This window comes from Lampetra fluviatilis, chromosome 31 (genome assembly GCF_964198595.1).
Source record: "Lampetra fluviatilis chromosome 31, kcLamFluv1.1, whole genome shotgun sequence".
Classification (NCBI taxonomy): Eukaryota; Metazoa; Chordata; class Hyperoartia; order Petromyzontiformes; family Petromyzontidae; genus Lampetra; species Lampetra fluviatilis.
The window spans coordinates 2,748,246-2,775,260 of NC_136305.1; the positions used below are offsets into that span (position 1 = coordinate 2,748,246).

The following is a 27,015-nucleotide window of genomic DNA, read 5'->3' on the forward strand; positions in this document are numbered from 1 at the left end:
ATCACTCAGTTGGCTAGAGAAGCTTTGAGTCAAGGGTATTGGCTGGCATTTTGTTGCCTTGGATGTCAGTGTTAGAGATAATACTTTCTGTTAGTTGCGAACGCTGTTTATGGGTGAGCATCTGTGGGCGGCGCGAGTACTCATGTGGCTGGTTAGTTATTGTCCGCACTTTGTTTCGCAGAGTCTACAACAGCAGGCCTCACCTCCAGGATCTTTTTGAACTTCTGAGAGGACTTTATAGACAGCGACGCTGCTATTATCGCATTCACAAACTGCAAGACAAAAAGGGTGGGGAAATATTAAGGAAATCTTTTTGTTGCGGTGAATGAGCACAGGAAAGGCAATCGCTGAAACACGCTTGAGAAATGCTTCGTACACACAGCTGACATGCACTACTTTGTGTGGACGTAGGGTACAATCGTAAACACAAAACTCAAGAAAAATAAACAAACGTTCGCCGCAATGAATTGCTCCATTGGCCAACGCCACTGGGGGGGGAGGGTTTACAAAGGGAGGGGCAGCCAAGTATTGCGCAATGCAACGGGGGAAAGGGACGGATGGAGATGAAGACGTGATCCTGCCCCGAGGACATCACGTTCCATCAACACCAGGCCCCACTCGAGGCAGCCAGTGGCAGTCGAAACCCATCGGAGGCTGGAGACGGTCACCACTCCTATCGTATTTTTGTATTGTTTGTTGTTGTAACGTTCTTAGCCGCCCCTACTGAACGTCTGTGAAAGAGCTTTATAGCTCATCGAATTCCTCCAGAATTATAAAATATTTTGATTCTGATTCTTTGCAGGCATGAGAGGGTACAGGACAGGGGCACTATCATAGTAGATCATCATTCCGTCCGAATTCTACCAGAATCTGTACGAGGTCATCGTTAACACCGAGTCCACTAGAAACTGTGAGGTCACTGTTAACAGTGGCATCTCATCACAAGGTACAGATGATTATCATTAGCAGTCTCAACACATCAGGAACCTACAATGAGGCAATCTAAATCATCATCACAGTCTGAAACAGAAGAGACAGGTCACTGCCAACAATCTGAATCCATGAAAATCTGGAGAACATCGTTAGCAGTATGAACTCACTGAAATCTGAGGGTGATCATTGCCAAGTCTAAATGCATCAGATTCTGTAGAACAACATATTTTACATTGTGAATTCATCAGAACGTGCAAAAAAAAATCTTCATTCAGAGTGTAAATCCATCAGAATTGGGACCCGGTCTGCCTCGAAGCTACGTGAGGTCGACTAACCGGAGTGAGGCGTGACACCGTGTCCATGAAGTTGCCCATGAAGAGCATGACGGTGATGCGCTGGGACAGACGCTCGACGCGCCCAAACTGCAGCATGAAGCGCTCCTCCTCCGCCAGGTCCTCGGGGGACCGCAGGTCACGCTCGTACTGGCGCAGGAGCAACGCCTCCGACTCGGTGGGCACGAAGCGCTGCAGGCACTCGAGCCGCTCCACCGGCAGCTTCTGCAGGTCGTACCTACAGGCACGTATGCACGCGCACACACGGGCGCGCACACACGGGCACGCACGCGCACAAAGATAAAGATCCCCCGTATAGCCTTAACAGACTGTAGGGGCAAGTTCTGTTAGCGAGCACCTATGAAGGCCGGAACGGTACACGAGGGGGTGGGTGGCCAGCACCACGCCCGACCGCCTTTGTCTCCCTAGTGGCGATGTTTACACACCGCACCAAGCACTCATTTCAGGCTGAGTCGACCTAGGGGAGGCCCAGGACCGATTCAGATAATCGTCACTGGTGTTGGCCGTGAGCGGGAATCGAACCCGGGTCGCCAGGTTCATAGCGCAGCGCGCTAACCGCTACACTACCGCTCCCCATGCGCACGCACACACAAACACACACGCATAAGGTGAAGGCACTGTTTAGCCTGATATGAGGACACGTACTGGAGAAGTTGTTGCTGCAAAGGGAAAGTCGCATAGGTGAAGGTGATGGACAGGCAGGTGCTGTAGGTGATAGGTGGAGAATGGGAAGGTGTCAAATGTAACCTTAGCTTCCGTGCAAGCTGGAAATTGTTACTGTTGCTGGTTTACATTTCACATCTTGTACGTTAAATGTGTAAAAATAACTATACAGGCAGTCCCCAGGTAACGGAAGGGTTAGGGTTCCCGAGAATGATCCGTAACCCGAATGGAAACTGAACAAATTAATCCCATAGCTGGAAATAGTTGCACCTCCCCTACCCTATTACGAGGTTCGTTTTCTCTCAATGCTGCATCGCGCTGTCGTCCGTTTTCTATCGTTACCTTATCATATCCCTGTACATACGCTCTGCACTTCCTAGGATTCTTTAATTTCATCTAATATCTACCCTAACACAACCCATAATTAAACTAATGGAACATTTACTGTATCCAATTGTTTATGAATACCACGAATGTTAATTTACCGTGCATTAGGCTAGGCCTAGACTTTAGGCTAGGCCGCCTTACGCATTAGGCTCGGCCTGCCTTACACCCCCGCTTCGTGGTATTCATCCTCAACCTCACCACGCTGCACTACTTGCGATTGCATTACTCACGCAAAACAATCCGCATATTGCATTCTTTTAACATGATTTAATGGAGCATTTCCGGAAGGTCGGATTTCCGTAAGATGGGTCCTTCCGCAACCCGGGGACTGTCTGTATACCATAAATTGTCATTTTGAGTGGTTGTAGCCAATCAGATATGTACGTGCGTGTGTTTTCACGTACGTCTGCACGGCTTTGCAGATCTCCCCGTGCGAGCGTGACGTCTTGCGCAGCGTAATGGCCAGGTTGCGGGCGCGGTTCGCGTCCAGGAGCGACACCTTGGGCGCCACCTTCGGCTGGGCGGCGTCGCACCGTGGCCCGTCCACCTGGATTGTCGCCACCGGGCCCTGCGCCTTCGTCTTGAAGAGCTCCTCGAACGAGTCCATGTCCAGAACCTGCACCACACGCGCGTGCGGGCAGGCACGGAGCCGTCGTCAATGCTCACGCCGCGTTTCAACGGCCGTGGGGGGGGAAGGGTGCCGGCTCGGTTTAATAACCGGGCACGGTCCACGTTCCCACACCAGCCCCACTTGGGCCGACCCTCCCCCCCCATAGGCAAGTGAGGAGGCTTGGGTTTCGACGCTAAGCGGGTAGGGACGCTCGCTTTTTTTACTGCGCTTGACGTTTTCAGCCAGGCTGAGCTCGGAAGTAGCAATGACGTCACGGCGTGAACACGGACGCTGAACGCGTGCTTAGTGGCGTCACTCGCGTAGTTCTGATTGTGAGCCGAGTGCTATCACTACAGTGCCAATTCACTTCTTAACACATACCTATGGTATATCATTATCATCATTGGCTATTTATTCTTTATCAAGTACCGAAGGAGCAGAAGGATAATTCAGACCAGCACGGCACACATACCAATGGTGTGGTGAGGACTACGCCCGGCAGCCTTTGTCTACACAGCGCTGACAATTACACACCGCACCAGGTACTAATTTAAGGCTGAGAAAACCTAGAGTCAGGCCCAAGACCAGTTTAAGATATTCATCACAGCAATCGAAGTCTGGTCGCCGGGTTCGTAGTGCAGTGCTGTGTAGGCTCCATAGGTATCTTTGTCTTACAACAACCGCCGTTCGCCGCTAAGTCGTGGTGATGTTATCACGGCGCTTGTACCCAGGTGCATCTTGATGGACAAAGACCCTCTTAACAGACCGTTGGAGCAAGTGCTATTAGCGAACCCCAATGAAGGCCATCACGGCACACAAGGGGGTGGGTGGCCAGCACCACGCCGGGCCACCTTTGTCTCCCCAGTGGCAACGTTTACAGATCACACCAAGTACTCATTTGAGGCCGAGTCGACATCGGGGAGACCCAGGACTAATTCCGATTATCGTCATTGGTGTTGGGCGTGAGCGGGAATCAAACTCGGGTCGCCGGGGTCACAGCGCAGCGTGCAAACCCGCTTGATGAACAAACACAAAGACACACCCACATGCACACACGGAACAATTACAAAGGCTCCACCGGAGCTGGGAACGCAGGTGCAGCAGACTCACCTGCAGCAGCTCCTCGTCATCCATGTCTGTGAAGACGGTGCCGTTAACCTGGGAGGGCTTTAGCGCCGTCCAGTTGAACACAGGCAGACGGTACTTGGTGGGGATGGCTTTCTTGATGCGCATGCCTAGAGTGGCCGATGGCGCAAGCGCAGGGAACACAGCGCGGGGGGACGCACGGCTTCAATAACGTACCTCGGTAACAATCGTGATAATGATGATGCCATTCAGAGGAAAGCCTCACCGAGTCTTAAAGACTCCTTTTAAGGAGGATCCTGCATCAGGATATTGGGGGCAATTCCATAAATGAGTGTTTTACGACTGTGTTGGGCTTCGCAGTGGAATGTACCGCGTGTTGTTTGGCGTGATGTTCGACGTTTTGCTTTGTGGCGTTTCAATCTATGTGCTAGGAGCTTCTTCAGGAACTGAATCAATTCAGTTGAGTATGTGCTGTATATAGGAACAAACCAGTCCAGGAGGATAAACATGAGATCTTTGAGGTTAAAACTGTATTAAATATATCATAGCACCAGGGTCTGCTCTGTGACCTCCTTCCAGCAGATACTGCACAGAGCCTGAAAGTGCACCGAGCTTGGCACAACAGCTGTTTTTGAGTATTTGCCATGTATATGCATTTGCAAATGCAATTTACTTCAGTATACAGCATTAACTGAAGCATAACTACACACCCGAATGAATATGCACACATACACATGGGGTCCAACAAAAATGAGGCATTGAACACAGGCTGGTCATTGTAGTTGCACCTTACTAGAACGTGGAAAATATGTCCTTAGGCAAATAGGAAGCTTACTAAATAATATTCTTTGGGTCTTTCGGTAAAGTCACATAGATGTAAATAAAATAAAACAAATCACGACATTTCGATCGCAACACAAATAAAGTTATTATTTTTTCTATCTACGCGACTTTACCAAAAGACCCAAAGAATATGAATTCCTGCAGTCACGAAAGCTTTAAGTCAAGATTTACTAAATAATGTTTACAACGACGAGTAATGCACACACAAAGTGTTCCAGCTCACCGCGCGTGATCGCGCAACGCGGCGAAGACGACATGATGATTCTAGATTTGAAGCTTTCGTGACTGCAAGGATTCATACTCTTAGTTCTTTCGGTAAGGTCACGTAGGTAAAAAATGAAATAAAAATTAATAAAATAAAACTCACTTGATGCAGCTAATCTGGCTGTGACGGTCCCACCTGATGACGGAGACTTGTGTTGCCTCCGAACCGTCGTGATTTTCATTGTTTTATTTTATTATTTTTTATTTCATTTTTTACCTACGTGACCTTACCGAAAGAACTAAGAGTACGACATGATGAATAGTGGCAATTGCCGTGCGAACCAATGCAACACGAATTATTCACTAAATATATTTTTTGTGTCCTTTTTCCTCTCGGTACTGGCGGGGCAGCATTTTTCTTTTTTCCCAAATAATAAAATAAAACACAGCATTAGAGGCTGATCTCGGCATCTCGCATCTCCCCGCGGAATCTCGACACACCGCGCTCGCATTACGGCCCCGCGCCCTACGTTGACACGCCAAACGAGCTTGAAGTATTCCTAACAACAAACCGTGGGCAGTTAGAGAGGCGGTGCGAAATGGTTGCGTCCTGTGCACACACTTCACTAGGCTTCGGAGCGATAATCATTTTAATTAAACAAAGTTGGGAACTATCGTGCACACGAGCACACTAATTTCGTGACTTTTTCTAACGCGCATGCCCTCGCGGGGGGGCGGGGGAAGGAGGGTATTTATTTGCTGCACGGAAGCCGAGCTTGTCAAGGTGAAACATGTTTGCATATTTGCAAATAATCCTGTTTTTGCTCTGGTTTGTGATTCCATATTTTGAGCTACCCTTAAGAGCAATTAGGCCAGTTTTCAATTGGACAAGTCTCTAATATTAATGTGTCGGTTTGGTTGAAATTGGACGTCTTCACGAGCGTTATCGTGCCCCCCCACCCCATTGCAAACTGACAAAGAGGCGTTGCCAATGTATAAACGCTTTCAACCTGCGTCGGAAAGTATTAAAATCCCATATATATTTAGTTTCAATAGGTTGTTTACTTTCTATCTGCTCGATGGACCGTGAGCAATCAGGATTAGGTGCTTGGCGTTCTTAATTCAATAAGCAAACACCATCACGTATAATAAGTCTGTTCACCTAAAAGTTAACCACTCTGAAATACAATAAACCAAAGCCACTGGGCCAGCCTGACAGCTGTTTAAATATTTGGCTCACTTGGCCAGCATTGGTAATAATGAATGCTAGCGTGGACTTTGGTCATCTACTTCCTCCAATGCAGGGTAAAGCCATACCCACACCAAACTGCTCACGATTGTGCACTGCTTTATATTTAAGCCTGCAAAACGCCACCCGCATGGTAAATAAACCAATCACCACCCAAAGTACTCTTTGCAGAAACAAATGATCAAGTACCTCCAGGCCTTTATCGATTAAATACAAGAAGCTTGGCTCTCCGGCATGGCTTTTCCAGGGCCTATCAATCATTGTAAAATTAATCGATTTGTGTTACGTGATGTGATAACGCACAATACAGGCTCCGTCTTGCTGGCAGACATCTAGACAGGATTTGCTCTTGGGAGTCGGCACCACTGATTTACAGCAGTTCACATTAATCATCGAGAAGATAAATGTTGGATTAGATCCTCTGAAAACTAAAGATTGTATCTGAACTGGTTGAATCCTGTGTGTGTATACACACAGCAGGCATTTTCTGAGGCTAAAGCTTTGCTTTAGTGACCCAGCATTGTCTCCGATTTCATGATTTCACAAGTGCTGGCTTGTTCTTGTTTTTTGCAATGGGTAAACAAAACAAGGATAATTTGTGAGGTTTAAAGGCAACAAAGCACGCTCACACACATGCACACAGAAGCCAGTCCATAATTTAAGCCAGCAACAGTCATGAGGCAGAATTCGTTGAGGTGAGTGCCAGCAAACAACAAAATATCTGAGAGCCACGCTAATTCTCAGCACGTCCGTGTGATCTTGCACCCCACAGCCTCCTGTGTATGTCAGGTGAATGTTAAAATTACTCTCGAGTTTTAGGGTTAACCCCAGCTGTGGGTTACCAGTTATGAGAGTGCTTATTCACTTATTTTTAGTAAACTGCTTTGGATGACGGGAACAAGTGAAGTTCCTGTTGGAGCTACGCTGTGGACAGCACAGCGGCAGTGAATTAAATCCATTGTTGTGCTGTGCTTCTACGTCCCTGTGTCTATGCTCCCTGCTTTGACCAATCCGTAGTAACCGGCGTGAAGTACGGTCAAATACCCTCACATCCAGCAAAGGCCTGTAACAACACCGACCTCCATATGCCAAGCACTCATGAACAGAATTGTCCAAACATCTCAATGTAGCAGGACCCTTCTGAAAATAAGAGTCTTGAGATTCGGCGACAATTTCCAGAGAAGTAAATAACGGATATTTCCAACAGCAGGCACAGACAAAAACACAGACTTTCAGACAGATGGACAAGCAACTGCCTACCTCCTGGCACAGTCGGACTGTTGAACGCTCCGTGGCGAGGCGCCCCCTTGGACAGTTGAAAAGCCTTTCCCATGCCGGGTGGCGGAGGAGGAGGGGGCGGCGGGAGATCCTGGGAGACCCCCGGGGGAGGTGGTGGTGGCGGTGGCGGCGGCGGTGGTGGGGGAGCAGGTGGGCCTGAGACCAGCAGTGGTGTAGGCGCTTCTACAGCAGGTGAGGAGGTGGGAAAGATGGCACGGGACACGCTTCAGTCAGACTCGATCGAAACTCTCATGGGTAAAATGGCAGGCACGTAAGGATGCATCGATTGAAATTTATTCTGATGTTCATGACACATGGTATCGAATCATGTGTCAAATTGAATACTTTTTTTAATTTGTATATTGCTGTATATGATTGGTTCGAGTCAACCCTGCAGCAAGTGGAGACTCTACACGCACCCACATCGGCAGAACATAATTGATGCTTGAATATTATCACAATCCTGAAGAATGATAATTCAACAAACCACAAGGTGGGATGAGGCAGAAAATCGTTACATGCCTCGCAATTAAGTAAGTAATATTATTTATTTAATGGAGGCTCACCTATCCATAACTAACAATGTTATTGTGCTCACTGTGTTACTACGCACGTTAGTAACACCCTGCTTTGCATAGTCAATCGGTTCATACCATCACTTCTCAGCCCCACACCTCTCTTGATATGACTTGCCCATCTTGCAGCTCAACATCAGGGGAAGTATTTCGCTCACGTGATGCCATAAATCAAATATGTTTAAATTCCTCATTTCAAAACGACAGGGTGCTAACAGCAGTGCCAGCTGTGCTGTTAATAACCAACGTTTTGTGTATGACAAAGATCTGGGATGGCACTCCACTGCTGTTAAGCACGCTGTAGTCGCATTTATGCAACTTCTCATAGAGAGTATAATGTTTAGACTATCGGCCTATTGGCTTTCTCGACCTATGTCAGGCGGTACGATACTAAGCGTCTCAGCAGAACGTGACGGTGATGATGAGACGAGGTCTAAACTGGTCCAGAGTTTTCTTACACAAATGGTGCTAGTTAATACAAGCCCATTTTAACACGTAGGCTTTCGCTTCAACACACCGGTGGGCTAAAGCAGTGAACTAATTTGTCTTTTGTCAACGTGACACTTTTTTACTGATTGGCCGTGTCGGGTGGTGGAGGGTTACGACACATTTATAAATAACGCGATCTAAACCCAAAAACGTTGATTATGAATAATACAAGCCCATATGGCCAATAAGACGATTAAATATAGAAGTACATTTTAAGTGGAAGTACTGAAAGCTGATTGATTTTATGCATTACTTGGAATGACCCCACTACAGGAAGTAACAAGTCTTACTGTGAAAACCATTGTCGTTGTTTTAACGTATCTTGCGACTTCCTGTCTCCTTCATTTCCCAACAGAGCTTTCTCTCACCCATTGAATTGTTCCGGTAAAAAAGCATTAAACTGAATAAATATCCATGCAACATCTCTTAATATATGTAAACCCCTGTGAAGTACGGATTTAAATAGTTTTTATCTCTTGCGTAACAGCATTCATCAAGTCAACCAACTTCTTAATCAGAGCGGAGCGCCCTGTTTAATGAAACACCAAAATAAACGAATGCATAAACCCCAATGTCAACAATTAATGACCGATTCAAGTAAAGTCTAATTCTTTACTTTCTGTGCTCCCTACAAAGAAAAAACAACGATGAAAATATACACAGCATGTTTATGAAAATGCAGAAACGAAATACATGACTTACGGATGTCAAAAAAATCCCAACAATGAATGACTTTACTGCATTACCAGAAACGACAACAACAGTCTTTTGAAGAGACCCATCCTTCCGTGGACAGTGTCTCACGTGCCCTGATTTACAAGCCCCTATGCGGAATCAAAGAGGTTCTCTGTTACGCGATGTGAGATGCGTCACGCATGCCAGCCCTCTCTCTTCGCCCACAGTTCCCTACAACGTCACTACCAAATGCTTCTCGAACGCTAGGACACATGCTCTATCTCCTGCAGCTTCTTCTCTCGTCCCCAGTCCTTGACGACATTTCAGCTATCAGAATTCAAATATCCATTTGCCTGGCACGCGATGAACGTTACTGTCATATGCAGAGCTGGTGGGAAAGTGCTGCTGTCAATTGTGTGCAGAAGTAACTTGAAGGGATCTAAAAATTATCTCTGTGACATCCGCTTCTGTGGGCCTTCATCTAACACAGGAGTTGGCAACCAAAATAACATGAAGAGCCATTTTTTTCGAATTCGGTAAAAACCCTGAATATTTAAAGAGCAGCAATGCATGTCAATTCTAGATTTGAAGCTTTCGTGACTGCAAGGATTCATACTCTTAGGTTTTTTCGGTAAAGTCACGTAGGTAAAAAATTTAATTAATAGAAACAAAATAAAAAAAAATTAAGATTAATAGAAACAAAATAAAATAAAATAATTTTATTTTCTTTCTATTAATTTTATGTTTTACCTACGTGACTTTACCGAAAAAACCTAAGAGTATAAATGCATGTCAATACGAGACGGTGTTTCCTTAATAAATAATGTCACGAAGCAGCAGTCCTTAAAGAGCCGCATGCAGCTCCAGAGCCGCAGTTTGCCGACCCCTGATCTAACACGAAGGGTTGCATTGCTCTGCAAGAGTTCTGAATAGATTTTTCATCTTGCAATGTGATGCCAATGGATGAGATCGGTGGAAAATTACAGACAAAAACCACATGCTTTCCCAGCGAGCCCTTTCCTTCTGGTGTTGTTTGGTCAGATGAACTCACCCGATGCTCGATCGGAGGCAGGGGTTGAGGCAGTGTCAGCGCTGGGGGGAGCGAGCAGGGAGGATGGCAGCCCATCCTGGGACAGCACCATGCTGGAGCGATGAGCCTCCATCTCCTCCAGCCTCTTCTCCAGCTCCGACTGCCGGCGCAGGGCCAGGTCCTTCTCTTTGACAGAGTGGCGCAAGGTGGACACCTGACCCCGCTCCTCCTTCAAGGAAACCTGGGACAATCGGGGACAAGGGGCAGCAGGATGACACGTCTAAGGCTGACCATTTTGGTAAGGCTTACGATTTTTACATTTGACATGCACAGCCCTTTTTGTAAATCCACTGCTGGATGACGGCCAGTCCACACTTCCATCTGCTGCCAAACACGTATCCCTGCAGCCGCCTATAACAACCTGTTTGTGCATGGTAGTGGCCCATTCAAGCACTATCCAGGCTAATACCTGCTTAGCTTTATGAAATCTGATAACGATTCATATTTGTCCTATAATACAGTAAAGGGTGCAGCGCTGCAATTGCTCGTGCACGCCACTGGTGGCAGAAGGGCCTCCGCTAGGGGGAGCTTAAGAGAGTCCCTCTAAAGGATTGATCCTTTAAATCCTATTAAAACACACACATGCATGCATACACACATACAAAACAAATGTGAATGCGAAAGTGAGCAAATGACCGCACCTGGAGCTTTTCAACTTCCTTGCAGTAATTCAGCAGTTTCTTCTCCAGCTCGACAATCCGAGAGACTGCCGCATCCTCCTGTTCCTGCAAGTTCTCTTGAAGCTGCAAGAAAACGGCAAATGGCCTTCACATGCATGCATGCTTGCCTCCTTCTGCAGTGAGGCAAGTCAAATAACAAGACCGTCGTTTATCTAATTCTGGATAAACAAAATAAAGCACAACGCCGCATATCCGACCATCACATACCAATTAACCACCCACACCCAGTGCAGCCGCGGTGCATGATGGTGTAACTTGCCAGTTTCTACAGACGTTCACTCATCCCGTCGTTTCACACGCAGCAACGTATTCCCGTCTACATACACTTACTTCTGAAGTACAATAACGAACATCCCTATGTTTAAAGCATATTGTGTGTTATGTTTTCATAATAATCTATTTATTGGCAATGTAATTGCCATTTTCCATAAACGTTCACATCTGACCTTTTCACATACCTTAGTTCCAAAAGGATGGAATATGCAACAGTGCACTGTACATGGGGAGTGGCCTTAAAATAGTTTACAAATAATAGAATAGTGTGCGTACGGTATGACAATATGAGTACCACTTTGCGATGAATTCAAAGTGATTTCTGTTAAAAAAAAATCATATGAATGTGCAATGTCCACCCTTGAATCAAGGCCACCACGGCGGATGAATGCCATCCCACGCTTGTTTGAACAGTGAGACAATTTTGTCTCTGATTTATATCGGTCGACTTTCACAATGTTTACAGGCATCTGTTACAGGTCACAACGTGCGATATGTGATGTGCGATCAATATAACACTGCGTTCGGAAGCATGTGTGCAGTGCGCGCATGTGTCCTTGCAGCAGCGAGTGTGTGCATATGTGTAATGCCTGCGAGTGCGTCAAAGTATGGGGTGCATTCTGTGGCGCATGTGTACAGCGCGCGAGTGTGCGCGTGGTGCTCGTGCATTAAGAGCCACGTGATTCCGAGCCCCACGTGGATCGTGGGACCGCGAGCTCACTCTCCACGGTTAATAATCTCCATGGTCCCACCAATCATTTATTAGGTTTAGATTTTATTTTGACCCAGGTTAAGACCCATCGGGCAATAAATGCTCATTTTCTACAGGGACCTGGTTAGACCATAATAACCTGGTTACAGGAAGAATAAGAAAAACATGAACAATACGATACGGAAATAACAACCGCACATGGTCAAGTTCCGAATGGCAAGTTAGTTCATCAGCATGGGACAACAGCTCACGGCACCGCACGGTAGCCCCAGGCTCATGGGAGAGAAAACCCTTCAAGCTGGTGGGACCGTGGCCTGGGACCTGTGGGGTAGACGGCGCTGTACTCCAAGCCAGAGCTCTCGTCGGCTAGTTCGCTGGCCGTGACTGCGACGTCTGTCACGGGGGGGGCTCTCCAAAAAGACCGTGGGAGACCTCGCGGTCACGATCTAAAAGAAGATCGGTCCCGCGGTCTTACAATTGGGTTTCCGATCGCTAGAGTCCCTCGGATATCGTGATGACGAGGATCACCCAACTCTGTTATAGGCAACGCGTGTGTGCGCAGTGCATGTGTAGTGCGTGCGGAAGTGTGTTTGCAGGAGTGGTAGTGGTGGTCAACACACTGCGCTACAAAAACCCAGCGATCGGGGTTCGATTCCCGCTCACGGCCACCACCAGTGCCAATTTTCTGAACCAGTCCCGGGCCTCCCCAAGGTCGACTCAGCCTCAAAGGAGTACCTGGTGTGATGTGTAAACATCGCCACTGCGGAGACAATGCCGGCCAAGCGTGGTGCTGGCCACTCACCCCGTCGTGTGCCGTGCCGGCCTCCATTGGCACTACTCGCTAACAATAGCACTTACACCACCGGGTCTGTTAGGGCTACACGGGGGATCTTTGCCTTGTTTGCCCGAGCACTCACGTGCGACACTTGCTCGTTGAGCTGCTGCACACGCTCCACCGCCGCATTCTTCGTCTCGGCGTCGTCCACGAGCACGGCCACGTCGAACACATTGTCCAGGTACGCCTGGATCTGCACCTGCAGCTTCTCGCTCTCGGTCTTCTTCAATTTCTATAGCGACGACCGCCACAAACACCACCACAATCACCACCACAATGACATACGAAAGACAATACAAAGATCCCCCGTGTAGCCTCAACAGACGTTTGGGGTAAGTGCTGTTAGCGAGCACCTTTGACGGCCGGTTTTGGCAAACGAGGGGATGAGTGGCATGCATCACTCCGGGCCAACTTTGTCACCGTACTGGCGATGTTAGCACACCACACCAATGTACTCATTCGAGGTATCACGCAACTTGTTTTTCTCATTCTTATCTTGAGCCTTTTGTGTTGTTATTCAATCCTTTCTTTTAGCTTACTTTCATCCAGCAGTGGTTAGGTCATGGTTGCTTGTTAATAATGATGAGACTGAGTAGAATAGTAAAACAGAAAATGCCCCGGTGAGAAGTGGAGGGGCGATCAGAGCGAGTTTGTACAACTTGTGCCGGTACCTCCAGGTATTCGTCCATGCCCAGTTTCGTGAACTCGTACTGCAGGTGAACCCTGTAGTTCATGTGTTCTACCGAGTGCACCACAATGTTGATGAACTGCATACAGGCCACCTGTGAGAGACAGAGATACTCAATGGAACACTGTGGAGCTAACACAAGGAAAACGAGCTCCCCCTTCGTGTTTTATGGTGCAGAGCGAGCAAGTAATGCGAGTAAGTACCTAAAATAAGGCCACTATGGCATAGGAGGAAAGAGTCGCGTGCCCGGAAACCATGCCAATAGGCTTTTGTTTCCCCAGTGCTGATGTTTAGACAACACATTTGTCAATGTGATTTATAACTTTGATCCTTTGCTGTGTATCGATAGTTCAATGTTAATGTGCCTTTTTATTAAGGAACTGTGTATTGTAGTAGGTTTTTACCCTTTTAAACTGGTACAAAACTGACACCTTTATTATATGACACCTTTATTATATATAAAGGTGTCAGTTTTGTACCAGTTTAAAAGGGTAAAAACCTACTACTATATTTTGCCATTGGTAAAAGAGATCTCATAGTGAACTGTGTATTATCTTGGTGTGATCTGGGACTGTTTTGTTATTGTTTCTGCTACCTTGTCCAAGCTTGATAAATCGGACGCATGTTATTTATTTATATTGAGTGACTTTCTTACCTTTTTCTCTATTTTATAATCCTATCGTGTTTTCGTAATGTTTTCTGTTGTAACTTGCTGACCCGCCCAAACTGGGCATCTGTGAAAAAGAGCTTCAAAGCTCATCAGATTCTTCCAGTCCAAATAAATATTCTGATTTTGACATTAGCTGCTTGTTTAATGTCAAGACTTGAAGGCTGACAGCCAAAAACAAATTCTGATTCCACAAAACAGTGCGCTAACTGCAGCACCATCGTTCCACCCCCACCATCCCTCTACCCCAATGTAGTTTATATTATATTTATGAAAAGCACTTTGAGATGTGGTGGCAATTTGACGCTATTCAAAGCACTGTTGGTGTTGCTGTTGTTGAATAGGTGCTGTCTATAGTAAATGTACTTTTGCTGTGTGCCCCTACCATAAAGTCCATGCTGGATTCGTCATCTTTGAAATAAGTCAACAGTCGCTCAAACCGATGCCGTTCCTTGCAGACCTGCGTGCAAAACAAACACAACAGCCATAACAGCAACAAAACGAACTTTGAATGCCCCTTCTGTAGGAAATGTGTAATGCTACCGATTTAAGTGACAGTCACCGAATCTACGACATACTTATGCAACTGAAAATGGCATCAGCTATTTAAGTCTCGGACAAAACAAAACAAGCCACACGCAGAGTTAAAAGCTCTCTTTCGGAAGACACTTAGCCAAAACAATAATCCACAATGTCACTTAAACCCAAACTTACCATGCCGTCAAATACGTTATTGCATTTTAAAGCCAGATTTCAGCAGGGAAAGGTCATTTTTAGTATTGTTTTGATTGTTTTTTTTGTAATTTCCCATGTGAACGGATAACCAGGACACAGAGAAGACCCCGGGAGGGTCTTGGCAAACGAACAGGTTATGGCATTTTTTCAATTCAACTGCAGCACAACTGCACGGAATATGACGATCACACCGTAGCCGTCACAAAGGCTGCTGCGATTTTCAGTTTCCTTTTTTTCCTTTTTCCAATGGAAACAATAACCTGCTTTCACAAAAACAAGCTTCCCAGCTGAAAGGAGCTACTGTATAAATATTTTTTTTTTACAACTCAAGAGTGGAGTTTATTTTCCAGACTTGAGGAAATACCACTACGCAAGAGTTCTGTAACATATATATATTTTAAGTCACGCAATCTGGGATCCCAACCTGGCATTCTGTCGTTAAAATAGACCACGTGACAGAAAGAGGCACACATCAATTGGAGAACGTATGCAAATTAAGAGCATCGTGTTGACTGCTGGGGCAGCAAACGCGTCGTTTGCAGAGATGGGGGCTGGTGGTCGAGTAGAACGACAGTGGCAGGCAAAGGAGAGATCGCAGCGGAGGCCACGACCGCCACAGGAGATGGAGCGATGTAATCGGCTTATGTGCAAAAAGCCAGATAAATCGTTGTACCACAAGACCATAAGAGATGGTGACGGTTTGGAGAAGCCTTCTCATCCAACACTGGATAGATCATGGCTGATGATGAGTTGACGCTGATGTCCAAAAGTAGTAAATAATTTCCATGACGTTAAAAACGACACTGCTCGTTGATACTTTAAACGAGTCGTTTGCAGCTTGTCAATCGTCAATTTCATTAATTTGAACCCTTAGAGTAGAACTAGATTAAATCAAGTAGGAAACCAAACACTTAACAGTTGTTTTTGTGAATTCCCTGTAAACCAAGCTGATACCATCGAACCTGCTAAACGAGAGTGCATGTGGTTTAATCACAGGTAGCTGCCCGTATCTGAAACCAGTATCTCAACAGGATCTCAACAAGTGCTAGCTCAGAGATATTCTGACTTATTTGAAAGGAAACGTTTATAAGACAGCAATAGCACAGGGGCTGCCATACAGGTGTGAATGTTAAATTCTAATATCCGGGGAGGAACGGATGTCGTGCACCCCAAAAATTACGACGGCGAGGCAGAACCTCAGCGATCACAAGACTAGATTGGGCCAGAAATGAAGAGACAATTAAGAATTCTAGAATGGTAGCCATACTCGGACAAGCTGAGAAAAGTCTACTCGGATGCCGAGGAAACGTAATATAAAGAAAGGAAAAACCACAGCGGAAGAAGAAATGTGATGACGAACTAAGACATTGGGGGTGGAGGAGACTAAAAGGCAGGCCAAGCGAGAGATGAATCGAATGAACCGGGAAGTGAAGTACCAATTGAGTGGATGTGGAGATGGCATAGCACAGGAACAGGTATAGTAACAGGACTAGACATGCAGGCCCCACGTGAGAGGTGAAAAATGCCTGGAAAAGCATTTCTCAGTGATTGGACAAAGCCACCGAGAACCCTCCGAGGGTTAAAACATAATGAGCATGAGCGAGACTCGGGAATACGTCTTCAGTGACTAAGCATAAAAAAAACCTCCGCATGCTGCCGTAGCGGCAAAAGAAACTACATCAAAGCATCCATGAAGCTGGGCAATAATGCAATGAGATTTGACACAACTCCAAACGCTAGTTTACATACTGCAGGGTCATGGTTTATATACATGGCGTATTGTACTTGCCTACTTTACTGCTTTGGACAAATGCCCACTTTGTTAAGCTACGGCTGTGAAACTTGTCCGGTTCGATTTTCTGCCAATTCACGGCGATGCTTCACAGCACCACACGATAGCACAACAGGGGTGAATTCGCATCACTCGAGAAGTGGGAACAGAGCACAAAGTAGGAATATGTAATGTACAGAGTGTCCTCAAAATACTGGTGTAATTCAGGAGACGGGCACACCTCGGTATATCATATTTTTCAAGAAAAAGCCAGAAATTGACAATAAGACCACATTAAGCCCATTTGGAGCTTGAAATGTTATCTACATCGATTTTGTATTATCATAAAATAAAAAAGTTATTTAAAATGAGGGTTAAAATGCCACTGAGACCACTCAAAATCACCAGCAAGTCTGGAACGCAGGATGCAATGCTCCAGTGCTTGCTGGAGAGTGCACACGAAATCACAAAGTGGAGAGGCAGCTAATAGCAAGGCAGAATTTAGCTTTACACTGTGTACACCATGCCAATCAATGCAGTACGACCTGACAACGGATCGCAGAGATACATGGCGCAAATCCGAAAGTAAACATGGGGAACTATCTTTATTTTTTCCCGCCAGGGTTTATTCTGACCCCATGGCCCTACTGGACATCTGTAAAAAAGAGCTTCATAGGCCCTTTGGATTCCTCCTCCAGTATAAATATAGATTCTGATTCTGATCCGCTCGCGCAACTTCGAGGGCGCTCTGCGGCTTTACGGGGCCCCCTCCACCGTCTCGCACAAACCGCCGCACCTCCTTGAAGTTGTCGAAGGCGGCAAGAGTGGTCTCGTGGCCCTCGCCCCTCACCAGGCACACGGCGGCAAGCAGCTCCAGCACCAGCGTCCTCGTCCTGCAGCCACAACCCGCACACACGCGGAGCATTAACACACTGTGGGGGGGGGGAAAGGTGCTGTTGTTAGTCAGCACCTATTGGAAGGCCGGCGCGGCGCACGCGGAAGGCGGGTGGACAGCTGCACCACGTCCGGATGACGATGTCTCGCCCCACGGCTAACGCTCACGGTACAACACAGTTGGTGCTCATTTATCACAGAGTCGACCTAGGGGAGGAGCCCAGGACTGGTTCTGTTGCCGTGGCTGAGAATCCAAATCCGCTAGATTTGTTGGACTGTGTTAAAGGCTGCGCCGCCGCTCACCCAAAAACACAATAATAACGTCAACATGTCAATGTACAGCCGTTTTCTCATCCACTGCTGAATGAGGGTCCCGCCAGGCCATGCAGGCATTCAGGGTTATCTGCCCACACTTCACTACACTGGTCAGTGTGAATTGGTGAAGATGGGGGGTGGGGGGGGGCAGTGTATACAGGGCAATTAATTTTTCTGCACTGTCTTCTACTATTTACAATGCCTACTACACCTGTGTTATGCGCATGGTGCGTACCCATCCCAGCACCGTGCAAGCTGAAACCTACTGAGCTTGAAAGGTCTGACAGGATGTGGCACATTCCAAGTGATTTGTTCATAGGCACCATAACCATAACGGCATAAAATACGCAATGAGGCGAGATATTATGATGAAAGTGCTCACCTTTGATTTTTGTTGTTTAAGCTGAGTGCAATCTCGTTGACACACTGCGGGTGTGACAGCACCTTCTCGAAACCGTACTGCAGTGGCAAACACACAAGACGGAGGTCACATGGGTCACCTCACATGTGTGGTCAACAATAAACCATCGTGCCTACGGTACATCTGACATTTTGACAGTCTGTTTTTGGTTCGCGAAGACAATTTCGTCAACCTAAAAAAAAATATCATATCTTGCAGAGAAGTACCGAGACTGTCCGACAAGAGCTTGTAGATTCGTTAATGAAGCTCCAAAGAAACATCTTCTTTCAGGTGTGGCCTACATAGCAGGCTCAGGTCACATCACTGTATCCACCATTAATGTAAATGTATGGAAGTGGCATCATGGTGACATTGCTAGAGGGAAACAAGTTTCACGATGCATCATTTGACAACGATGATGACGCTCACCAATATATGCATCGAATTGCTGAGCAAAAATACACGTTTTTTCGGAACCATAGATGTTACATACAGATTTTTACATCGTAAGACCGTAACCATGAGAGATGGCGATGGCATACGGAGGCCTTCATCCAGCCGTGGACTGATCATGGCGAATCATGGTGATGATGATGTATGCAGCAATGAGTTCACATGCTTGAATCCTCAAGGCCACTAGAGGCTGCAACATTCATCACCATGAATCATGATCTTGAATCGTGATAAGTGAATTAATCGTGAATAGGAAGGGGGGGAGGCTGTGGGAAGGTGGTGGGGGGGTATTCATGGCACAAGATGCATGTGACAGGGAAACCAAAGCCTTGTTTCTCATTAAGAGAACTTCAATCTCGCGTGGGACAGCATCACTTGTTTCTTGGGTTGTGTCTGTTAGGGGTGAAACTCCCCGTGTCGGTCGCACCTGGAGCAGGAGCCAAGTTCATCGCGAGTGCTCGCTAGCGGTTGACAGGTGAGAGGACACACCTGATAGTTCATGATGGCGCGGAGACACATGATGCACAGGTGGACGTCGTCCTTTTGGCTCACGAGCCACGAGTTTCGCAGAGTCTTGTAGCGAATGTTGCTGTTGTGCGGCAAAGACAAGCACGTTTAGAAAATATCTATCTATAATTTCGTCAGTTTCCCCAATTTTTGTTCAATCGGACTCCTGGTGTCAAGCCATAAGACAAAGTTATCTATTAGAATCAGAGAATGGCCCACAAAGTGGATGTCACAGAGCTACCTTACAAACGAAAGGTGACCTTTGGCCTCCGGCCCACAGTAGGGCAGCACTTGTAGTACCACAAAGAGTACCGTTCGTCCCATGATGGTCAAAATTATACTATTAATTCTCAGTGCTCCGTGCCACAATTAACTGGAGAACCAGATTAAATGCGCTGGCTTATTGTGTAGCCATTGGTGATAGGGCTGACATCATCAACTCAATACACTTGATGACAAAAGTTAAATGTAGATTGCGTCATACACAAATGGCCCATTGGAAAACGTTTCCATGGATAAGGCAACCGAAGCTGGGTTACAAAGGTCTCATTTTATTGTTCAACCGATTAGTGGTGGTGCGACATTACGTAGTCCACAACTCCTGACGCAATTATCTGGGTCAACCGCCTCAACGTACATAAGCTGTTGCTGTACATCAACATCAGCCACACAGAGAACAAAACCTCTTAATCATGTCTACAAACAAGACATATGTAATACATTATTGAAATAACAAAATAATTATGGAAGAGTTACCCAAAAACCCTACTTGTCACTAACAGTATATAAATTATCCGTGTCAGTACCACATTCCCCAGGAAACTCAGCCCATCGTCTTGCTGGGCTCAAAGACTGTACCACTTTGAAGAATTAAACAGTAGTTGCCATATAGTAACTGGTCCCTGTTATAGGAACGTGGAATTTCCACCGCTGGCGAAGGATCTACAAAGTGAGTGAGTAAAGCCAATTACTGGTTGAACGTGGACACAAGTTGATATTTTGTGTCTTGTGAAATAGACCTCTGCCAAAATAAGCTCTCCCCTGATAGATGTAAAGGTAAAGGTGTTAAATGACTACATTCTGGGTAATCACAACATTACCATAGACCAGTGCAACGGGCCCTCGGAGTGGCTTACCGAGCTGTGGCCCACTAAGAGATACAGAGAGACGCAGACTAGTCAGATGAAAGAGAAAATAAAAAAACAAGACAAATAGGAAAGCTGCAGACAAGAGATGAGGATTAGTGAGCTAAAGGTAAGATAAACAAAAGATGGGAAACCTGGAGACATATATACAGATTATTGGCCGTAAGAACAGACGTCATGACGCAGCCGTGTGATATCATAGTTTATAATATTCATGCGATCTGCCAATTTGATTATGAAAATACAGCTTAAGAACGCTGTCATGGACAGAGTTGGCGGCCATAACCAACAGCAGCCACTGCTCATTACTTCACCAACCAACACACCGCGGGTAGCATCAACAGCACTCACTGTGACGAGGTATTTGAACTTGACCGACCAGAGAGCGTATGAGTTTCGCGGAGGTGCACAACCGACCTAAGGCTCGCGGCTCGTGATGACCGCGCTGCCGCCAATGTGCTGGACGCGCCGGAGGAAGATCGCTGCCTGCCGGGCAGGGAGCCCCTCTGCTTAAGCGACCGGCGGAGCTCCTTTGGCGACGCCTGCCCGTTCCTCGAGAGCGGAGCCACATTCTCATCCCCCTCGACGTCGCACCTGCGAGGAGGACACAAGCATGGTCAATGTTCGGGTATGGGCAGAGTTGCACTTAGTTTGGTTGAAGGCGCATGGAGTTTGTTGCGCTTGGCAGGAGCTACGATCGAAGAAGAATAACCTGTAGGTGTACAGACCAGGTAACAGCCCATGGCTTCACTACCCACAGCCCGCAGCCACCTGAGGCCTATCGCTTCGAAACGACGCACAAATAAGATGTATTAAATCACACATCTCAAGTCGGGTACGAGAAGGGAATACCTTCAACCTGGCAACAAGGCACTCGTCTTTCATGTAGTTGTGAGCACAATCCAAACAGTCCAAGCACTATCAAGGGTTTAGTGTCAACTAACGTGTGCTTGATGGACAAATGTTTTTTAAGTCCTATTTAGCCCTCAGTAAGGAAGTGGGCTCCCCATAAATGTGCATATGTGATGCGGGAGTCCACACACAAGTGTACATTACGCATCACTCGTGCGATTCTCATAGCACACAGGCGACGATCACGTTGACGTCTTGCAAGGTGAACAGAATGTGTCCGACTCGAGCCGCGCGTACTCACGTGACGGCGTACTGCGCAAACGCCAGGTACTCCATCAGCACCTCCAGCCCATTGTTCTCTTCGTTCAGGAACTCTCGCACCCATCTGAAGGCAGCGCACGCGTATCGCCCGCAAAGAGGTCAACACCATGTGTGTTGGGGGGGGGCAAGACAGGCGGTGCCGTAGCGAGGCTGGAACAGCACAGGCCACTGATGCAAAAAATAAAACAGGACGACTTGACCAATTTCACTCTTCTCCGTAGCCCTGAGCCTAGGCCCACCCGGCCCGTCAACCCCCGTGCAGTCGCACCGCCTGTACACTCCATAGCTGTGCCACTGACAATGTGAGGCGTCTGTGAAATCCATGTCGAGTTATAAAAAAAATTCAAGCAATAAGCTGGGAAGTTTATTGGAAGTGCAGTACGACTTGTGCTCACCCAATGTAGTTGGTTCTGAGCGATATCTCGAGCTCGCGTAAAACCTGCGTGGACTCGTTCACCCTCCGCCTGAATTTCTGATACAGGGGGGAAAAACGCATTCACCCACAGAACGCCGGGGTCACACCATCAAACAACTGACCGCAGAAATTAAATTAATAAGTTAAAAAGACATGTCCAAGGCTGAGAATTCATGGTTGCGTATATTTAATACATGGTAAACAAAACAAATGAAGCTTTTGACGTTACGAGCTTGTTGAAATTACACAGCAAGCCTTTGTATTTTTTTTGTGCCCACAGCGAACACTGATTGGGTAAATTCGTAAACCATGTCAAGTAATTTCGCATCAGTTTGAGCCAATAGGAATGCACAAACAAGCACCACTTGCACCGTTTCAAAATCATCGAGCAACCACTACCGCCCCTCTCAGTCTAAACAAACCCCAGGGCTAACACATTAATGACACCAATGTGCTAAATAGACATGGCTTGGCGTACTGTCTGCGGATATTCTAAACATTTTCTTTAACTGTTGGGTGGGATAAATAAACTCCCGTCTGTCGGCGACACGGCAAGCGGGGGTCACACACTTTGGTTGTTTAATCTGCTTGTGGGTTTCTGCCGCCGAATTCCTGCGAGTTCTACAAGTGTCGGCTTGAGTTGTCGGCCGTGCACGGAATACGAAGAGTTTGACACACATCCACACGTCGCGGATGAATAACGTGGGAACAGCTCTCGTCGCAAAAACTTGTACAACATACTCACCGCGCACAGATTTACGTCAATCGTTGCCACGACGCAAAACATCTACACGTAAAATATGAGCGCTAAAATCCGACGACTGACGCTCGAGGCGGAACGATTCATTTGTCTCTTGAGCTCGCAATGCACGTGTCTGATCGTGATGTGTATGAGTTCATGCAATTCAGTCATGTATCTTTTGTAAGAAGCAAGTGAGGAATTCTTTGTGGAGGGCAGGGTAAGTTAGGTTGCGTTGGGCAGGTACTTAGTGCCCACCTCAAAAGCCTCCCCTGCGCACATTACGTGGCCCTGTGGCATTATGGGCTCTTTGTAATGAATACAACAGAGTCCTTTGGATGGCGGCATTGACGCAGATTTTAGGTTGAATGCAGAGGTGAAGGGGGTGGAGGTGAATCATTCCACTCCCGGTGGACACAAAAGGGGCAGCACAACTAATGAGGCAACCTTGGTCAAAATCATCTGAACAATAATAATAATGCATATCGGGCATTGTGATTAAAGAAATCACCAATAGCTTTCGGACTAATTTATGAAATAATCTAACACTATGGCTTATTAATGGAATATATTAATAGCTTGACAATAAACACAACTGAATGCTCCATCACCATTCCAACTCAGAATGTCCATGTTCGGCCTGACACCACTGCAATATTTTATAATTTCTCCCTTGTCAAAAAGTATAATTTTACCGAATCACAGCCCTAATTGGTTGTATGCATGTATGTAGAACTTCCGTCGCACCGCACGTAGCTAACCGTGCTAATCAGTGGCGCGCTTTACATACTATCCGCAAGTAAAAAAGTCACTTCGCAATTTCATGAATGATTACCCACATCCTAACGGGCGTATGAAAACGCACGTCCAAAATCATCGTGGAACTGCTCGCGCGTGTAACCCCAAGCCCCCTCCCCCGCCTGCACCGGCCACACGCACTTTGTTGTCGATCTCCGGGTCGCTGTAGTAGCTGCGCAATTTCTCGATGTAGATGTGCGGAGGGTTTTTCACTTGGACTTTCTCCTGCAAATAAACAACGCAGCAAAAACGCTCGTCACATCACAAGCCAAGGCACGCGGAGGACACGGCAATGCTGCGCAGTAACTTGGGATCGAACCAATCTTTTTCCACCACCCCCTGAGAAAAGATTTGTAACCGACGAGCTCAAGTTTGGTTCGAGTGCAATATCCTTTAAGGATGTTTTTCATGACCATTCTTGTTACCGCATTCATACATTAATAAAAGCTCAATAAGATTCATCACTCTTTTTGCACGTGTCAAACATTAGCTCATATGTGGAGATCATAATTTATATTTAAATATGACTCATAATAAAGTATTGTGTAAATATAAATGTGTCATTAACGACACATTAATATTTACGCAATCTAACCCAAAAACCTTGAATGAGTAATAATGGTCGCAAAAGCCTACGTATTAAATTTGTTACGTGATGCTCGTATAACTTTTCAAATGTGTGATTTATGGACATTTACACAAGCAATAGATTATATTATACCAACATGATTGTCGGTGGTCGAGACAAGGGAGGAAACCTGCCCGAGAGGACGTCAACCACAAGGATGGAGCAATGAAATCCACTGTGCATTTGCATGGTTGGACCTTTACAAAGCAGGACTAAGATAAATGGCAACGGCTAAGGGAATACTTCATCCAGCAGCAGATTGATATTTTATAATACCAGAAAAAGCTGGCCTTCTTCTTAGCCAGCGTTATTATCCCACAGGGACTTTAAAAATCCAGGCAGCTGTGGGAATTTAATCTCAGGCTCCATGCAAAAAGGCTCAGTGGGGTAAGCGCAATGATTTCCAAACCATTCAACCGTCCAACATGACTGCTCACTGCGATTCAGTTTTGTCAGGATCACAGACCGCGATTCCTTTACTCGTATGGGCTTGCCACCCGTGGCGTGAAATCTAGCTGCCCAATTATCAGGGCAAGGAATTCAACACAGACCTTTTATCTTTTAAGCCGCAGAGCGTTAAGATGTTCAGGAGGTGGACAGTGCTGGCCATCTCCCAGCGGACTGAAGGAAACTGGAAAGAGCATTTTGGATTTAATTGTTTCAACAGATGAAATGGTTTCCTTTTCTGTCCGTTAAGTTGTCTAAAATTGTAATATAGGTCACGTTTAAATAAATTATATATATAAATATACACATGCAGAGCATAAACGAATGTGCCACATATTGTCAGACATTGAAAGCTAAGTGGTGTTGAACCTGTGTCGTAGATGGGATGGGAGACTGCCTGGAAAAGTGGTACTCATTTAATTGATCCCAGGGGGATATAAGGCAGAGGGACAATATATCACCGCGATTCAACTTACAATCGCCGTGTAGAGAATCATATTAATATTCATTCGCACCTCCGATTAGCACAGTTTGCTACGTACGGTGCAAAAGAAGTTCAACACACATACATTCGTTCGTTCATTTATTCACAATAAATGCTAAAAATGTTGTGTGTGAATAGATTATTATTAATCTAATCAGTTCAAATGACTGCTGAAAGTATGATCGATTCCACACCCTCCTCAATGGAGAAAGAATATATCATGGAGTAGAATTGTGATCCCAAACTATGATAATTGAAACAATAGTTGAGGGTGTGAAATGCCAAAAATCAGTACCACACATAATCATCAACCATGATCCATCCACTGCTGGATAAAGTCTTCCCGAAGCCGTTGCAATCTGCCACGGTCCCAAGAGGCAACAATCCAGGCGAGAACCAAAAGACTGAACAAACACAACTGTGTAACGCAATTAGAAACAAACTGAGAATAGAATTCAGAGATGACAACACGAAAATGTTTTCAAGATGTCACAGCAGCGCCACACAGTAATTAAAACAAAGTCAAATACATCGATTCCCAATTACCAATGGATACACGTATCCTCACACTATGTTAGTAATCAATTAATAATACAATCGGTTGGCTATTTAAGGCCCTCCAAAGGATCTCACTGATTCCCAATTACCAATGGATACACGTATCCTCACACTATGTTAGTAATCAATTAATAATACAATCAGTTGACTATTTAAGGCCCTCCAAAGGATCTCATTGAGGTGACAACAAATCTCAATGTGACTGCGTTAAACCGACTGTATGAGGAAACTGCGTGAAGTACTGTCCCCGAGTCTAATCAAGCAAGGTTATAGAGCCGGGCGAGATTGGCAGCAGAAGGAAGTGGCCCATAGCGATTAGAGCTCCGATGTGGCAACAGCCCTTCATTGTGGAAGTCTCTGCAGGGCCAGTGAGTGGAGAAAAGCGATATGCTGCATGGGCCACCACACCCCTCTTACTGCTGCGCATAGCCATGACCCCCCACAGCAATCGGCCACATCCTGAACAGAAAGTCCCCCTCATGCACGGAAACAATGACCCCCACTGATGTGCGACGGGAAAAACCGGCAGAGAGAGCGAGAGAGAGAGAGCGCGGGCCAGGGGAAACAACAAATAAAGAAATAACCGTGGTAATTATTTTATAACTCGCTCGGCGTTTGCAGCCAAAGGGAGAGAGCTGCTATCTCGGTTGCTCAGACACGTCGAATGTTTCCGTCGATAAGCCGTCGCGGGGCGCATGGGCAGCCGCTACGAGCACCGTGCGGCCAGTGGCGGCCGGAGCGTGATTCGCTGAAGACTCGCGTGACAAGCCGAGATGCTGCGGGCGTCGCACAATCTGCGTTTCGCAAGCGCGCCGCCGAGCAATTAAACCATTCGCGCCGTCTCACGTCGTCGTCCCTGGCCCCCCCCGCGAGCTGCGGCTGAAATTTGACCTGCGACTTTTACAGCTCGTAAACTGTTCTGCTAATTGGCTGTTAAAAAGCCCGAGCTGAAATTCTGGCAGCGAGTGCCATCGATACACACACGGGCCAGTGCATGTTGTGAGCTGCGTGTGGTGGCAGCATATGTGTGTACATTGAACTTCTTTCGCACTGCACGTAGAAAACCGTGCTCATCGGAGGTGCACCTTGGAGGTAAGGGTTGGTGGATCATGTGAACTTTGGAAACTATCAAACCTGAAGAAGTGGGCAGGAGACGGCTGTACAGCAAGTGGGCTCTTGAATACATCTGTGCGGATAATTGGAAGGCACTCTGGTTTCTTCCCACAATGCTCTTGTCAATGGAATTGGCCAACCACCTCATTG

The 27,015-nt window shown here is 46.4% G+C and overlaps 1 protein-coding gene across 6 annotated transcripts in view; it reads right to left on the reverse strand.

Moving 5' to 3' along the window:
* The window catches only part of LOC144943441 (formin-like protein 2), a 58,873-nt gene that overhangs the window by 17,383 nt on the left and 14,475 nt on the right, over nucleotides 1–27,015 (reverse strand). For all 6 annotated transcript variants that reach the window (XR_013639498.1, XR_013639497.1, XM_078870862.1 and 3 more), the window contains exons 4-20: nucleotides 23,777–23,860; nucleotides 22,079–22,155; nucleotides 21,664–21,747; nucleotides 20,928–21,104; nucleotides 19,348–19,447; nucleotides 18,388–18,464; nucleotides 17,593–17,689; nucleotides 14,676–14,750; nucleotides 13,607–13,717; nucleotides 13,018–13,167; nucleotides 11,077–11,178; nucleotides 10,397–10,616; nucleotides 7,589–7,789; nucleotides 4,057–4,181; nucleotides 2,741–2,952; nucleotides 1,269–1,503; nucleotides 204–272 (exon numbers count right to left, since the gene is read on the reverse strand). Coding sequence is in view for 4 of the 6 variants with exons in the window: in XM_078870862.1 (XP_078726988.1) it covers nucleotides 204–272; nucleotides 1,269–1,503; nucleotides 2,741–2,952; nucleotides 4,057–4,181; nucleotides 7,589–7,789; nucleotides 10,397–10,616; nucleotides 11,077–11,178; nucleotides 13,018–13,167; nucleotides 13,607–13,717; nucleotides 14,676–14,750; nucleotides 17,593–17,689; nucleotides 18,388–18,464; nucleotides 19,348–19,447; nucleotides 20,928–21,104; nucleotides 21,664–21,747; nucleotides 22,079–22,155; nucleotides 23,777–23,860 (2,196 nt within the window). In the remaining 2 variants the exon portion in view is untranslated. The remainder of the gene's footprint in view (nucleotides 1–203; nucleotides 273–1,268; nucleotides 1,504–2,740; nucleotides 2,953–4,056; nucleotides 4,182–7,588; nucleotides 7,790–10,396; nucleotides 10,617–11,076; nucleotides 11,179–13,017; nucleotides 13,168–13,606; nucleotides 13,718–14,675; nucleotides 14,751–17,592; nucleotides 17,690–18,387; nucleotides 18,465–19,347; nucleotides 19,448–20,927; nucleotides 21,105–21,663; nucleotides 21,748–22,078; nucleotides 22,156–23,776; nucleotides 23,861–27,015) is intronic.